The sequence below is a fragment of the Ctenopharyngodon idella genome, chromosome 8, assembly GCF_019924925.1.
Source record: "Ctenopharyngodon idella isolate HZGC_01 chromosome 8, HZGC01, whole genome shotgun sequence".
NCBI classification, from domain to species: Eukaryota; Metazoa; Chordata; class Actinopteri; order Cypriniformes; family Xenocyprididae; genus Ctenopharyngodon; species Ctenopharyngodon idella.
Window position 1 is genome coordinate 3258724 of NC_067227.1, and position 17191 is coordinate 3275914.

A 17191-nucleotide genomic window follows, 5' to 3' on the forward strand; every position below is an offset into this window, starting at 1 on the left:
TCATATTTATATGTATGTTTTACAGTATGTATATTACAGTAATAAAACTAAGTAATGAGACTCAATTTTTATAATAATGGGAATTACAAAAAAAGCTTTAAAAAGTATTGAGTTACAGTAAAAATATGGGGGAAATTCTATTTTCAATTGTTACAACGAAAAAAAAACAATGCTCTTAAAACAAGCTTCATTTTATTTATGTAAAATAATATTTTTATCTTTTGATTTTTGGGGTGAGATGTGACCTGGCCATGTTTTTGTAAGCTTCAGCCTTATTGTGGGTCTGTGAGTATAGAGCGGAACAGTAGATGTGTGGGTGAGTGCTAACACTCGGCTGGTGTCATCTCACACTGAAGACATACTGCAAGCTCTTTATTTGCTTTTGGCTCAACTTGCCAGTACCAGTTTCAAGAAGAAAAACCTCCCTGAGTAGGGTGGGTGGAATGGGGGCCAGGAGACAAAGGAGGAGGTCGGAAAACATGCCCCAGACAAAAAGCTAGGAGGGCTCACCCGCTTCTCGGGGAGAAAAGTTTCGAAGAAAAAAAACCTGAGGGAAGGCCATGAAATCCTCCCGATACAAGTGCAATCAAAGAACCTGTCTTCCCACGGAGATTTACAGTACAAGTACTCTCCAAACACAGCAGGGATGATGGGAAAAAGACAACAGGACTGGACAAACACGGCAACCAGTCAGAATGCAGGGACTGTTAGCTTCTCTCAAGTTGCTGTGAAGTTTCTGATGTCCTTCTTGTAAAGTCAAGATTGAATAGAACGATAAATCCATGTGACTTACCCTTTAATTTCTGGAATAACAGACAGAAAATGGAGGTACAGAATAGGAGGAATATATGAAAAGCTCAAAGTAAAATACAACCCAGGGGTTTCAAGTATAGTATCCAGTAATTATTTAATAATTATGGAAAGAAGCCCAGGATGAGTTCTGCATGTAGTCTATATCTGCTCTGTGCTATACTTAACTCTTGGGTTGAGTTTTCCAGCACACTCCCAGAAAATGGTTTACAGTAATCACTAATCAGAAAAAGAAACTAGTCCTTGTAGCACCCAGTCACCCAATCACGGCCCAAAGCACTCTGGGGGACCTCCCCAGGAAAAAAAAAGCTCTGGTGGGTGGGGGAGTAGCTTCAACCCACTGACTAAAAAAACCAACCCGCGACAACGGTGTAAAAGCAGCCCAATTCCGCAGGAAAACAGATTTTTTTTTTTTTTTTGCACGATTTTCAAAGTTGTCGGATCGCTGTTCTTCATGACTGTCTGGGGGACCATTAAGTTGCTGTTGTGCGCACATTACACAACTGATCGGCGATGGGGAGGTCACACATTACACAGCATTTCAATAGGAAGTATCGCTGACAACTCTGCCTACAAACTACATTTCACAACCAAACATATGCAAGAAGTGATAAAGGAAATAACGTGAGATCACGCGTGAGACAGAATTTCTTGAGCTAGACTGGGTTTATTCCTGTTAAAATGATAGCCCGCAAGAAGCTTGCGATCCAAGTTGTCTGTGCACTGATTTGCAGCGAAAAAGAAAAAAGAAGAATATGGAGGAGAGAATGGTTGCTTGCATGCTTGCTGATGTTTGGTTGCAGGTCTATGACTCCTCCCCCTGAACTTTCCCTTGCCCTGCATCTTGCTCTCTCATTGGCTGTAGATCGTTGCCGATGTAATATCCTGTCAAAAAACATTTCACATAGCAGGACTCGCAGACAGGTAAAAAGCAAGCGAAATATTTCATGGTCATCGGCAACGCACCAGCGCTTCTCTCAGATGGCGTCTTTGATCATACACACTACATGATTGTCACTCACGTGAACGAGCACTGATTTTCTGTTGGCGAATGAAAATTGGGGCTAAAATCATGCAAAGTGTACCTAGCATAAGGCAAGCGAGGTTACTAAAAACTTATTTCCACATTTCCTGTCTTTACTCTGAAATGGCTTAAACAGATGGGGTTTACACAAGAACAGTAGAATTTCAAAAGTAACTTCTAGTTAAAAATGATCAGGGCATGTTTTCCACTAAATTAACTTAAAGAAGAACGTTATTTTTATTTTTATTTTTTCCCAATTTTTCATTTAAATTCACCAATAATACAGCATTTAACTGCATATATGTTTACTAAAAAAACATTCCTTGAACAGTGCAAAAGCCATTGAATCGGCTCACAAAAATATACAAAAATGAATGTTAATACCTAAAGGCCCCGATATACTCAGAATATGAGACCAGCGGAATACTGTTAGCGAACATCCTGATGCCGCCCACTTTGCTGAGAGCAGTGTTTAGATGAATATGTAAATATGAGCTGCACACTTTCCTCTCAGTAACAAACTAAAAACACACAACAAAAATGGCAGCGGTGAGAAAACAGCAGTTCAGAAAGCATCTGATTATAGTGATGTGGATAGTGATGTTTGCACCAGCTCTGCAATTCAGCACTCCAGTAAAGTCACGTCATGTTTCTTTATATAGCACTTTATACAATAGATTGTTTAAAAGCAAGCAGCTTTACAGTATTAAACAAGAAAAAACAAGTGTCAGTGTCATTTTAAATTAGAATTACAACTTCAATTTATACAATAAAGCGGCTTTCCAGTGTGTTCATGTTATTACTTGTGGACGTCTGACCTCGATGGACTGAACAGAAGAAATGAAGCAGCGAATATTTCCACGTCAAAGAATGCAAAGCACCAGAGCTACACCTACCTATTATGTAATCACCACGGACTAATGGGAGTTTGAAAGTGTTTACCAGCAGGAGCGAACTTTTTTTGGGAAGTTTGCCTTGGCAACTCCCGAAACAAACTCCAAACTAGTGTTGTCAAAAGTACCGGTAATTAGGTACCAAGTCGGTACTGAAATTTTGAAAACGTGATGATACCAGCATTTCTGTAGTACCGGGAGTACCGAGTATCCGGGTATATTCGTTACCCACTGATAGGACTGTGGCAGTATTTACGTGAATACGACAAGAGTGAAGCACAAAGCTTTGTTTATGAAGAAATAATAGGTTAGCAATTAAATGTGACATCGCAGCCATGGAAACATTTTGGGTCGTGTCGAATGAGAGAGGTATGTGAGTACCTTTAAGCTTTGTCGGGTTTGTATTCTGGCAGCTCAAAATCAAACATAGCCTGAATGTCTTGCCCCTGTAGAGGATAAAACTCGCTCTTCAGACCTTTTAAAACAAGTGTCAGTTGCTTGTAACATCAGGAGATAACATGAAGATATTATAAAAGAGATGGTCTCTTTCCTGCTCGTGTCCCTCATCCCTCTCAAAGCGCAGAGCAGCAGGCTATATGATGCATTTGTGTGAAAATAAAAATTATTAATAAATAATATTTAACTTATTATTTAGGTTTCCATTATTTACTGATATATATTTTATAGTTTTACAGGCTGTAGTGTGTCGTTTCACTGACAGAATAGCTAAAATTAACGCACGTCTATTACAAAACGGATGTTTGAGCATTTATTTATTTCTTTTTTTTTATATTTCATAATTTATTTCATTGAGGTATATATATATATACACACACACACTCCAAATATTTATGTGTATGATTACCATCATATTCAATATGTTTTTAAAATAGGCTAGTTAAATAAAATAGTAAAATAGTTATAACAGATTTTCCTGTGGTACAGAAATTGGTACCAAGAACCATAAAATTTTAATGGTATTGGTACCGACTACTGGAATTTTGGTACCGTGACAACACTACTCCAAACAAACTTTGTTTTGGCCTGATTTTGTTTGAAATGAGCAAGAGGGAGATTTGAAGATAGACTGTAGAAAGAGAGATAGCTGAGAGACATTACAAACAAAGAAAAGGTCAGAGAAATATCACTAAAGGTTTATGATCAGGCAAGAGTTTTAGGACCTGAGTTGATATTAGAAAAGCTTTTCAACGCTGGAGAGACCGAAGCAGAAAGGCCTGAAAACGGATGCCGATATTGTGTTGTTTCTGCTCCATACGCGAGTAACATTGGTTTTGAGTGTATGGAGCTGGTGTGCTGCTGGCGACTAACAGTGAACACTTGCTTATATATACTCATGTACTGCATGTTCATTTTTTGTTTTTCCTTGTCTTCTTTGCATTATTTTTTGCAAAGCTTTATTTTGCTTCGCTTCTGCTATGATAAAGAGACAGCCACTCTTGCAGTGCGTGTTTTTGCATTTTGGGGGCGGAGCAATGAAGGGAGGGGTGTGTTTGTTTTAGTTGATTTCAAATATCAACAGTTCAACAATGATTGTCAAGAAAAATCGCTTACCGCACCTTTAAGGGCCAAATAAAGAGCACATTAAAATCAGCACAATCATTACATTGCTTCATTTTAATTCAGCAGCAAAATGCTTTGTCTGTTTGTAGCTAAATATTTCATATATGATATATAACAGCAGTTTAATATTTAGCAGTAAAACTACTGTATAAACGGGAATAGCAGGAGTTTTATTGGTCAGGAAGTTACGATTAAACCTTTTTGATTTTGATTAGAACTTAAGTGTTTATGCAAAACAGGACTGTTCTAACGTGTCTATCAACGAATATTATCCGCTAAATTTCCCCCTGGGTCAATGAAGTCTCTCCCTCTCTTTCTCTCTATCTAACTAAATGAGAGCATACATGGCTTGACAACAGACTCATTTAATTAAGCAAGGGAGGCAAAAAAAAAAAAAAAAAAAAAAAAACACCTAATAAAATAGCCAAAGAACTTCTAGTTGCATGAAGCTACACAAATATGCTCCTTAATGTATTATTGTAGTTCTTCTTTTCGAAGAAACAACAAATTGCCACTTGGTTTTAATAAATATTATGTTAATATAAAGTCAATTTCATATTCCTAATAACCCTGAAACTATGCGAACATCATATGGGACTGGAACATGAACTTACGTTGGAACCTGTAATCCAACAAGTATTAACAAAACTGCAATCTGTTCAAAAAAGCGATACAGAGGCCAAAAAAGAATAGAAGGGAGTGAGAGGGGGAAAACAAGAACAAAAGGAGAGGAAACAGATGGTTCTCATATAGAGACTGTGTAGACCTGTGTTTGCGTGTGCCTCGACTCATGTTACCCGTACTCTGGGGGAATGTTGGCTGTAGGCTGTCAAAACTAGTCAGGAAAACTTTTGATAAACACATGAAATGGGAATAACATTCTTCAATCCCATTAGCAGATCCTTTTGAGGATGATCCAAGACATCTCAGTCTACAGCTAACATTTCTTTTCCTTCTATATAACATTTTCTATTTTTTTTTCTTCAAGAGAAGATATAGGCTAAATCCCATTATACTGTAGTATGTGAGATGAGGATTAGTGTGTATTAAATTATAGTACTTTAAAAATTGTATGTAAAATGTTACCAATATGGTGTATTTTTGAAAGAAGTCTCTTCTGCTCACCAAGGCTGAATTTGTTTTATCAAAAATACTGTGAAACAGTAATAGTGTGAAATATTATTTCAATTTAAAAGAACAGTTTTCTATTTGAATATATTTTAAAATGCACTTTATTCCTGTGATGCAAAGCTGAATTTTCAGCATCATTACTCCAGTCTTCAGTGTCACATGATCCTTCAGAAATCATTCTAATATGCTGATTTGCTGCTCAAAAAACATTTATTATTATTATCAATGTTGAAAACAGTTGTGCTGCTTCATATTTTTTGTGAAAAAAAAAAAACATGATACAAAAGATTTTTTCAGAATTCTTTGAATAATAGAAAGTTCAAAAGAACAGCATTTATTAGAAATAAAAATCTTTTGTAATAATGTAAGTCTTTACTGTCACTTTTGACCAATTTAATTAATCTTTATAGTATATATGAATTACAATTATTCCCATAATTGTGCCAATTAGTTTGTATCTAAACATTTTAACTATTTAAATATTTTGAATTTTCAGATAAAATACATTTAAAAGTTAAAATCACAGTATAAAGTTACATTTACAGCATGAGGGCTTTGAGTTATCACAACATTGTCAAAACATTTTTACATTTACATTTTTAACATATTAACATGTTAATATGTCTTAAAAGTATGTACTTTCTCAACACCAGTGAAGTACATACTTCTAGTAACTAGTAATTTGCAAACTGAGATTCAGCCATACTTAAAGGTGTACTTCACCACTGGCAAAATGGGCTTTCAAAAAAACTGGGCTGCCTATACAGTGGAAAGGTGAAAAAAATTTAATCGGTGCTACCTGACTAGAGAAAACAGAGAAAAGGCTGTTGTCTTCCATTTTAGTAAATAGGTAGGAAAACTTCAACACCCATAATGCACTGGGCATATTGCCATCCAAGGCCAGTCCCACCAGTCTGCTATGGTTACGCTTACTAGAGTCAAACACCGCCACCTTGCATTATTATGAAATACTTCTTAGCAAACTTTTAGTCATAATGGTGTCGACTTTATTGTTCCCGGGTGAAAGAATTCAGTAAATGTTTAGAGGTAGTGAGTTACTTTTGGTTTCAGTGAAGGATCCAGAGCATTGTAGGCAGTGGCTGAAGGCTGCAAAGAATCGTAAATATGAAGTAAACGGCGTGAGGGAAAATCTGAAAAACCTCTGTATTTGTAGTCAATATTTCAACAAGGATGACTACGAAAACAGGCCAGGTTTCACAGACAGGGCTTAGACTAAGCCAGGATTAGGCCTTAGTTCAATTAGGATATTTAAGTAGTTTTTATAAACGTACCCTAGAAAAAAACATTACTGGTGTGCATCTTAAGACAAAACAATGACACTGACATATTTTAAGACATGTCAGTGCAAGTTGCTTTCAGTTAAAACATGCATTTTAGTCTAGGACTAGCTTAAGCCTTGTCTGTGAAACCGAGTGGACAGTGTTTTAGGTGAAACAGAGTGTGTCATCCGGTGGACTTTTGCTGACAAATAAACGTGAATTTCTCGGTCTAGGTAACATGAAGAACAAGTAAACATTGTTCATTTGCATATACTACCGACATTGTAATAACACAAAGCGGGTTAAAAATGGCGAAGTTACACTTTAAATTGTAGTCTAGATTAGCATTAGCATAACCAAAAGTGTGGTAAAACTTAATCTGGATTAGTTTTTGCTTGAATTTTGCTATATCTGGCAAAAACAATTCCAGAAACAAGTTAACGGGAGAAAGACGATTGAAAATGAAACAAAAATGAAACAAAGTGTCTTAAATAGTGTCTAACATAAAGCTAGCAGTTTTTTAGCTTACAGTCAGAACCACAGTGATAACAGAGTACACTTTGCTAAATGACAGGATAACTCTGTGGTTTTACAGACGTCATCAACAGAAATGAAACGTGTGTGTGTGTGTGTGTGTGTGTGTGTGTGTGTGTGTGTGTGTGTGTTCATCTGAGGATGAAAAATGAGGTCAGTCAGTCCACCGGGGCACAGTTCAGACACAGAGATGATAAAACATTTGGCATTAGTGTCGTTTATAGACAAATACTGTAAAAGCGCTTAAGCTACATTAATAACATCACGATTCAGTTAAATGTCTTAAGATTAATGGCTAAAATACTTTCTCGTGTCATATAGTGCTTAAATGGTGGTAGTAATGTTCTTTTCTGCACACATTTCTGCACAAATCTTTACTGTTATCTGTCTATATTTGTGCTGCTGCTGTGTCAAACTAAATGCTGGACCCTCAAAAACCAAAAACAGTGTGTTCCTCCTTTTCTCTGTGAAACAGTAAATCTGGTGGAAAGCTGAATAAAGCCTAATCTCTAACTGCCTGTCCAAGTTTATTGGCTCGATCACATGGTACTGGCAGTATGGTGGTATCATTCTGTGCGACAGTAGAAATGTGATTAACAGTGTAGAGTTTAATAAATCTATACCACGATACATATCTCAATGTGGCAGTTGGCAGGACTGTTTTACATTATTTACAAATGAGAATGACTAAAAATACGGAGCAAAGTGAAAATACAGAGCAAGATGTGTCCAAACTAGAAAGAACTTGTAAATAATCTAGCATAACAGTATAATATGTTTTTTCTTGTTGTTGTTGTTGTTGTTTTGATTTTTGCACTGGTGCATCAGACTTTCATTTAACACATTTTTTTAAACATTATATTCTCTCTCTCTCTCTCTCTCTCTCTATATATATATAACATTGTGATAAAATTTGGGGGTCAGTGAGAGTTTTTCTTTTGAAAAAAATTGATGCTTTTATTCAGCAAGGACATATTAAATTGATCAAAAGTAAAGACATTTATAATGTTACAAAAGATTTTTAGTGTTTTCAACATTGACAATTTCTTGATCATCAAATCAGCATATGTGAACCTGGACCACAAAACCAGTCATAAGGGGTCAATTTTTTGAAATTTATAATTTTTTTAATTTTTTTTTTATTGATACATAGGGCTTTCCATTGATATATGGTTTGTTAGGAGAGGACAATATTTGGCCAAGATACAACTAGAATCTGAGGGTGCAAAAAAAAAATCAAAATATTGAGAAAATCACCTTTAAAGTCGTCCAAATAAAGTCCTTAGCAATGCATATCCACTCACAAAAAGAATTTTTTGACATATTTAGGGTTGGAAATTTACAAAATATCTTCATGGAACATGATCTTTACTTAATATCCTAATGATTTTTGGCATAAAAAGAAAAATGTATAATTTTGACCCATACAATGTATTGTTGGCTATTGCTACAAATACCCGTGTGACTTGTGACTGGTTTTGTGGTCCAGGGTCACATATTAGAATGATTTCTGAAGGATCATGTGACACTGAAGAAGTAATGATGCTGAAAATTCAGCTTTGCAACACTGGGACAAATTACATTTTTAAATATATTACAATAGAATACAGTAAATTTAAATCATAATAATATTTCATAATATTACTGTTTCACTGTATTTTTTGATCAAATAAATGCAGCCTTGGTGAGCAGAAGAGGCTTTTAGACATGCATATATAGTAGCTGTGAAACAAAATCATTTCACTGCCACAGAGGCATGACAAGAAACAGGAAGTTAATTACATTAAGCTGACATCGAGAGATCGGATCATCAAGCAGAACTGAAGCTAGATGATGTCTGCACCGACCCCTTTCCACACACACGAAAACAGACTGGCTCGGATTACTCTAAGAACAACTGACAGGCACGTGAGAAGCACAATAGCGGGCTTGTGAAAGCTCAGCAGAAAGAGTGTAAGAGGAGAGAGATGCTCAGATAGCCATGCCCGCCTCAAACTGCTGATGCCACATTCAAAGGTCACCCTGAGAAAACTAATAAGTCTGAGTGTGAATAAAACAGAGACCATTTAAAGTGCCCCTATTATGCTTTTTCAAATATAACAGTGTGTAATATAGCTGTTTGTGAATCTAAAAGGTCTGCAAAGTTTTAAAGATCAAAGTTATTGTCTCCTATAAGAAAGAATCAATTGTGAAGTGCCTGAAATGAGTCGTCAGTAATTCCAGTCTCACTTCCTGATATGGAAAATCCGACACCATTGTTCCTTTTTGTATCGTATCACTGTTTTTTCAAGCGCTGAGGAAGATCCAGAGCGTTTAGTTTCCGAAACGCTCTATAAGCAGTGGAACAATCACAACACACCGGGCCACTGACCAATCAGAGCAGAGGAGGCTCTTGGAAAGCAGGGTTTTAGAGAGACTGAATCTTCAAACTAACTGTTTTCAGACACTTTGAGAAATGAGGTGATTTGCGATGTATATTATGAGAATATTAGGGTGTTTTCACACTTGGTCCTTTTCAGGGGTCTGAGCGTGGTTTGCGTGATTTTTGGCCCATATGTAAACACTTCAAACGATCTCAGACCCCTTAGAAACGAACCGAATAGAGACGGTTCGATAAAAATGCATAATCTGAACACAAACCACTCTGGGCTCACTTGATTTTTCCGTTTGTGAATTCCAATGTAGTTTGTCAGCATCAGATGCCTTCATTCAAATCAGCTGTTCATAATGGCTGCTGCTTCTCTCAGATCTCTACAAATTATTCGTTCATAACGTACACTTGTTTGTTGTGATTTTATGCTTCCAAACTGTGTAAGAGAGACGCGCCTGCATACGTATGTACAAAACTGGATTATCTGTAGCGTCTTATTGCGTTTAAAGTGTTAAAACACTCTAGATTCACATAAACAGGCTTTGTCTTAAGTGAATTTATCTGGGAAAGAAATCGTGTATTTAAAGTGACAGCCTAAAAAAAAAAAATCAGTAGAATCAGTATGCGTTTTATTCATAGTGAAGAATATGCAGTTTTATTTTTTCATTTGATTCATTTTCTTACTTCAGTGCTGCTCTTAGGTATACCTACTGTACATGGAAAATTTAAAGCAGTTTATTTCATTTGCATCTTTCTTTTATTGTATTTGTCCTTGTTTTTTTATGCTGATGTTATCATTGCCTTCTGCAATAAAAAAAAACATGATTCAAGGAAAACTATTCAAAATAAATATTATTTACAAAGATGGATGTGTGATATAGTGCAAGATGTATACAGATGTAACAAAATTTATATTTTTGTGCAAAAGATAAACAACTTATGCTCATTCATGTGCATTTGTAGCAATGTCGTTTTACAAAATAATAATAATAATCTTTACAAACAAATTTCTTGGTTAGTGAGGCACATACAATGTAAGTGAATGGGATCAAATTTTGAAGGCCATAGGGTCAAGCTATCAAACACTGAACTGGACTAGATCCAAAAAGCAACAGTATGAACACAAAGAGGTCTGAGACCACATTCCTACTTAAGTGGACCAAAAAAGGATCTGTGTCCTCTTTCAGAGACAGGAACAGTGTGAATGTAAAGAGAACTGGGTCCTTTTTCACTTGGTTCACCTCTTGGTCCACTTAAAGTGGTCTGAGTTTGGTTCTTTTAAAGAGGACCCAAGTGTGAAAACACCCTTAAGGTGTTTTTGACCTTGGATGCATGTAAACCTATTGTAGGAGACCGTCGAAACAAAATTAGGAATGTTTAAAAAAGCATAACAGGGGCACTTTAGTTATTCATGGTGAGGAATAATTGAGGAAAGCGAGGAATCCTCAACAAAAAAATAATTAATATTTAAAATTTTGAACTAAGACTATTACACATATAAAAGACAAAATTATATTTTAGTTTTGTCTGCCCGTGAAAAATTCACTCGAGTGTTATTGGTATTTGCCAGGGTGTTGTTGCACGTTAGCTAAGTGTTTTTGGCATGTTGTTATGTGGTTGCTCGAGTGTTCTGGGTTCATTCTAGGGCGTTTCAAGGTGGTTCCTCCCCCCTAAGGGGCCGTTCACATAGAACATGTTCTTGCATTTAAAAAAGGGAGAGCCGCAGAGCACAGAAATGCAAGGTCTTGAGATCCGTTTTTAACATTTGCAATTCTTTTAACTTAATGTGCCGTAATAAAACTGACAGTTGCATCCGGTCTCGGAGACATCTGTCTAGCGTATCTATGAACAAAACTATTAAAGAGCAGTGCAGTGGAACGCAAAAACACATTCTTTGTGAACCTGCACCAAAAAACAATTAGAACTCAGTGAAGGAATAGTTCACCTAAAAATGAAAATCATTGTTCCAAACCTGTGTGCTAATATTTTTTTGCTTGTGAGCACTAAAGTAGAAATTTTTGAAGAATTGTTACACAGCTCTTGCCATACAGTTCATAGTAACCAGGATTGAAAAAATAGGGGAGAAAACAACCCCAAAAAGCACAAATATAATAGTTCACACAACTGCTATATTCCTGAGCTCATATGATATGTGATTTTATATAGCTGATATAATATTGCCTCCTCCTGAAACTCATGTCCTAGCCCAGATCATGGTCACTATGAACTATTGTAATTTTGAAAGAGTTAATTCGGTTATACTTCATTTTAAGATGTCCGTTACAGTGTAATTCTACATTTAAGTACTGAGTAATATTAATTAACTGCATGTACTACTTACTATAGGGATAGGGTTAGGATTAGAGTTTGGTTTAGGGTTAGCTGCATGTAATTGTACACAATTTATAGTAATTACTATAGTAACTTCATGTAACGTGTAACAAGGTACAATAAAGTGTTACCAAATATTCTTCAAAAGCCTATATTCCATGAAAAAAGCAGCATACAGACTTGGAAGGTAAGTAAATAATGACCAATTGTTCTTCTTTATTTTTACTCTTTTTTCCTTCAGTGGAAGTCAATTGGATTTTTGTCTGTTTTATCATCTGCCAGGTGAAAATTAAAGTATAATTGTGTGGTTAATATATATCTATATATATATATATTATAGATATATAAGTAACATATATATGTATGTATGTATAAGATTTATATCATTTTCATGTCATTTATATTTAGTATATGATTAGTTAAGGAGTGGACATTATAAGTAAAATTATTAAAAAATAAATAAATAAATAGGACAACATTCCTGAGAGCAGATTCTAACCTGGAAAAGGTGTTTCTTGCGTAGTGCATGATGCTGTCGAAGTCATAGACCTCTCCGAGTGAGTCCACCTCACCAGGCTCCATCTTCAGGAAGTTGTACTCCTGTCCTATGAGATGAAACCAAGAATGAGACTGAGACAGGAAGTGATGTGAACTGTAAGAGCTCATACAGTAATTTTCAATAAAAGAGGCTGTCCGCTTTTTTTAAAGATTGTTTTTATGGATTCATCATTATTACATTATCACATTTTATGTATTATTTCATTATTCTCTTTAATACTATTATTATAAACCCAGCAAAAAAAAAAAAAAAAAAAAAAAGTAATGTCACTTTGTCAGGAGAATACTGCATTTTAAGTAAGAGATAATCCACAGCTAGCTGTGCATTAAATGATTTTAATGCACGACGTTGAGGCAAAGAACCACCTGACGCAAAGCGGAGTGCATTAAAATCATTTAATGCACAGCTAGCCATGGATTATCCCACTCATACCATGGTCATTTGCCAGCATTGACAACTTAAAGCTATTGATGTTTGCAGTGCAATATATTGGCGCTATTCCACTGCGTGGTACTACTCAGCTCGGCTTGGTACGGCATGGCTCGGCTCGCTATACTTTCGGTTTGGTTTTCCATTGCAGTTTAGTACCGCTTCAAAGTGGATGGGATAGACTGATCGTATAGTTGTACAGCCTCTACTGCCGTGGATCCGCTCCTCGTCTACCAACAAGTCTGCACCTCGTCTACTGACCACGATACAGCCATTTCTTTTTTCAAGTTGCGTGCGATGGTCGTTTAAAGCAAGTCATTTAAAAAAGTTGAGCAAACAAATGATACTACAGTGCCTGTTACTGACTATTTAAATCTAGCGGGTTTGGTGTCTCGTGTTTCAAATCCAATGACGCTGGTAGTGATGATTCTCTCTGACCAATCAGTGATCTGCAGTGTTTACACGTCACATTTAGTATCGGTACGGCACGCTTGGAACCTCAACCGAGGTGGTACTATTTAAGCGAGCCAAACCGTTCTGTACCAAACCGTACCATGCAGTGGAAAAAAAATTATTTGGGAGCATTTGTGCGAGTGCAAATAATTTTTGAGGTGCGACCTGTTTTCATTACTCTACAAAACGTTCGCTAATTACTGCACAGTATGTGCCTGCTGTGAGCTGATACAGTGACCTGTAAACCATTCTATCACACAACCAATTAAACTTCATCTTTATGTTCTTAAGTTTAAAGCAGATTTTAGGTTGGTTAATATAAGCCGTCAATCACTCCCGTTCAGTGCGCTTCGTTGTCACGTGACAGGGAGCTAGCGCGCAAAATATAGAGCTGAAGAGAGATGATGAAAAGAACAGTTACACAGGGCTCGACATTAATACTTTATTTTTTATATTTAAAACGTATAATACAGTTAAGCAACATTACACGACCAAGAGTCCTGAATAAAACCATCACGATTGAAAATGTAACACTGATTTCATACAACAGTTCATTGAATTGTAAAAACTAGTTAAAATTAAATCACTTACATTTTAGACGCAATAGTGGCTGTTTTTGTTCTGTTTCAGCAGCGAAAATAGCTCCAAACAAAGATCACAGCAGAGCCATCGCACATTTCATGACAACACAATCGTGTTTTCATTACTGAATGATTCAGCATTTTGAACGAATCGGTTGAGTCAAAGAATCAATGACCCATTCAGAAACAACTGCGTCATTATTGAATGAATCATCCGTTTGAACGAACCGTTTGAATGAATGACTCACTGACTCACTCATTAAGACGGCACTTGCCGCCACCTACTGGCGATTTAGTTTCATGACACCGTGTCCTAACCAGACGCGATGCCGCGACAAGCGATAAAAGGTATCTTTTCCATGTTAATCTGAGTTTTTGTCCTAACCAGTCGCGACGGCGACACGCGAATATTCTATTTTGGAAACGGTTTCTATTTCTCTGCGACGTCGCGGCTGGAACAGCAACACAAAGTATGAAAATGATAATATCAGGTACTGTTTAGTGCTTTATTTAATGTTAAAAGCGTCTAACGTGAGTTTGAATATCATTCTGTGTTTCCAGCTTTTTAGCTGTAATGAAAACAACACTGGCTAATTCACCTCAGATCTTGAAAATAAATAAATGGATACAAGAATGTTCAAACTGTCAACTCAATGCGCACAAACAAGTGTATTCTATGACAAAGATTGGTTCAGTCACTCCGTATGTACTTTAAACAATGTTTAAATTGTGTAATATTTATGAATTTTACAACATACGTTACTTGCCCATTTCATCGTGTCTGCTGTGCTCTTGCCGAGAGAGCCCGCCCACACTCTCTTCTGATTGGCTGTGGTTTTTGATTGATTTTATCGCTTCTCATGGTCGCGTCGCGTCTAGTATGGACAGTCAAATTACTCGCTGGAATCTTATCGCATCGCGTCTGGTTAGGACACGGTGTAAAAGTATCATTCTTTCCAACATTTCTTATTTGTATATTCAAAAAAATTAAAACAATCTCGTAACATTATTTAAAGCAGTTGTAATTTTTCAGTGTAAATTATTTAATTTGACTGGTAACAGCCCTATAGTGTCTTATGATTCTAAATGAATTTATTGATCAAATTTAAGAATTTAAAATGAAAGATGTTGCATTTAATAAGATTAGAATAAAAAGCCCTTTATAAAGGTAAAAAAAAATGCCCTTGGGGTAAATACCACAAATATGTAGATTTAAATACATATTGATAAATGAGATTATTGCTTCAGAATAAATTATATTTACAACACAAAAATCCTAATTTTTTCCAGACAAGCAGCTTTTTTATTTGGACAAGCGAATGACAAGGCTTTTTTAGTTGTGGTGCTCCTAAATTTTTGCTGGTGCTCTTACCTTTTTGAAGTTGGGAGCACCAGTGCTACCAAGTAAAAAAGTTAATTTCGAGCCCTGAAGGGTTTTTTTTTTTTTTTGCTTTTTTTTTTATTTTGTTTTATAAATGTGGCATTTCCATCACTCTTTTCTGATGCAATACTTCAAAATGGTGACAGAACGGTGATTAAACTGACTGGGAACCACCTGTACGTTAAACTGTTTTACTGCACACCTTCCAGCCAATCAGAATTGAGTACTCAGACAGACCACGGTGTAAAGATAACTGGAAAACCAGACTGCTACTTTTGATGTTAAAACCCCCCACCCCCCTGTGTGATTTTTGTTCAGTTTATGTCTCAGTTGTTGAATCTTTTTGTTCATACAAATACTTACACAGGAAAAAAGCAGTTTAAAGTGAAAGGACATTTCTTTTCTTTTTTCTTTTTGCTGAGTTTATATTATACTTCATATTTCTTATTATGTCACGGAGTATGTTCAGTAAATCAGAGCATTGTTCGTCCAGTATGCACTGCGAGAATTCCCAAGTATTCCTGGGTGGTTAGCATGGCGACACCACAAACACTGAAGCACAGCTCTTGTTTGCTGGCAATTATTATGAAAGACACTCCAACAATTTGCTTAAAATATTTAATGTAAATAAGAGGGTAAAACATTGTTACAAATAATATTTTTATAAGCTATATCATTAGCTTTCTAAAGCCACATTAATTTCTGAAAACACAGACATTTTTCAAGCAAATGTCTGCTGAGAATTAGTTTGCGCCATATAATGAGGATGTAATGAGATCCATTTCCACAGATGTCTAACGACAGTCATTCTTTCAGGATATCTTGTTCATTAATGCTGCCTAAATGGTGTGAAGAATTTTGGGCTGTACATCAGACAGATCTCTAGGTGCACAGCTGGCCGGATGTCAAAATATGCCACAGCTGAGATATTTCTAGGCATACAGGGACCGCAGAAATATTCGGACATTTAATTCACACGTAATTCAAATACTGAACTTGCATTAGATATAAAATGCCATAAAACAAATGGCTTCTGCAAACAAAATGAACTTTGCTCCATTTTTTGCTCAATTACTATTCATAAGCTGGTGTTTTGGTTATTTGTTGTGGATGTATGACGTCAGTTCTTCTTAAGTTCACACAGATAACCAGTATGCAGAGGAACCACTAACAATCTCACAAAATTTTGTGTGTGTATTGCTTTATCATATAAAGCAGCACAAAAATCATTTTTTGTGAAATGTTCTGCTTTGAAAAGTGTGTTATATAGCAGTGGCCAAAAGTGATTTTATTTTTAATGTCCCTACAAGTTCAATTAAACCATCAAAATATGAGGAATATATTTGATATTTTTTCAATATTTTAAATATGATAGAAAAAACTTGGTTAACTGACAAAATTACTTGGCAAAAAAGGCAAAGTACAGCTACAGGTTTTATTTTACTATGCCAAAAAATGCATAGAAAAACAAAAAGCTCACAGAAAAAAAGCATTCATTGACTATATCAGTTATTAATATTTTGCCTGTTTTCTCTTGTTTTGCCTGGCCAAAAATGAAGTCTGCACAATTTGGCAGGTTTCACTGCGTTATCACAAATAAAACTTTTGACTCCAAGCACAACTATGCAATATGCTTACAAAATCTTTAACACATTTTTGGCCACTACTCTATTTCTTTAAAATAAAAGCCATTTAGTGTGATATTTTGTTATAAAATGCAATTATGTATTTTATGAGTGTCAATACACTTGAGGCTGTATATTAACCATATTGTTGCACTCAACAGCCAGAGGGTTATTAGGTAAAACTAACAAATATTTTGCCCAACATTCA

At 35.8% G+C, this 17191-nt stretch overlaps 1 protein-coding gene across 1 annotated transcript in view; it reads right to left on the reverse strand.

Annotated features, from left to right (window-relative positions):
• bmp1a (bone morphogenetic protein 1a) overlaps positions 1-17191 on the reverse strand; it is a 103358-nt gene that overhangs the window by 40605 nt on the left and 45562 nt on the right. Inside the window, exon 6 of the mRNA XM_051902249.1 lies at positions 12455-12560. Coding sequence (XP_051758209.1) covers positions 12455-12560 — 106 coding nt within the window. The remainder of the gene's footprint in view (positions 1-12454; positions 12561-17191) is intronic.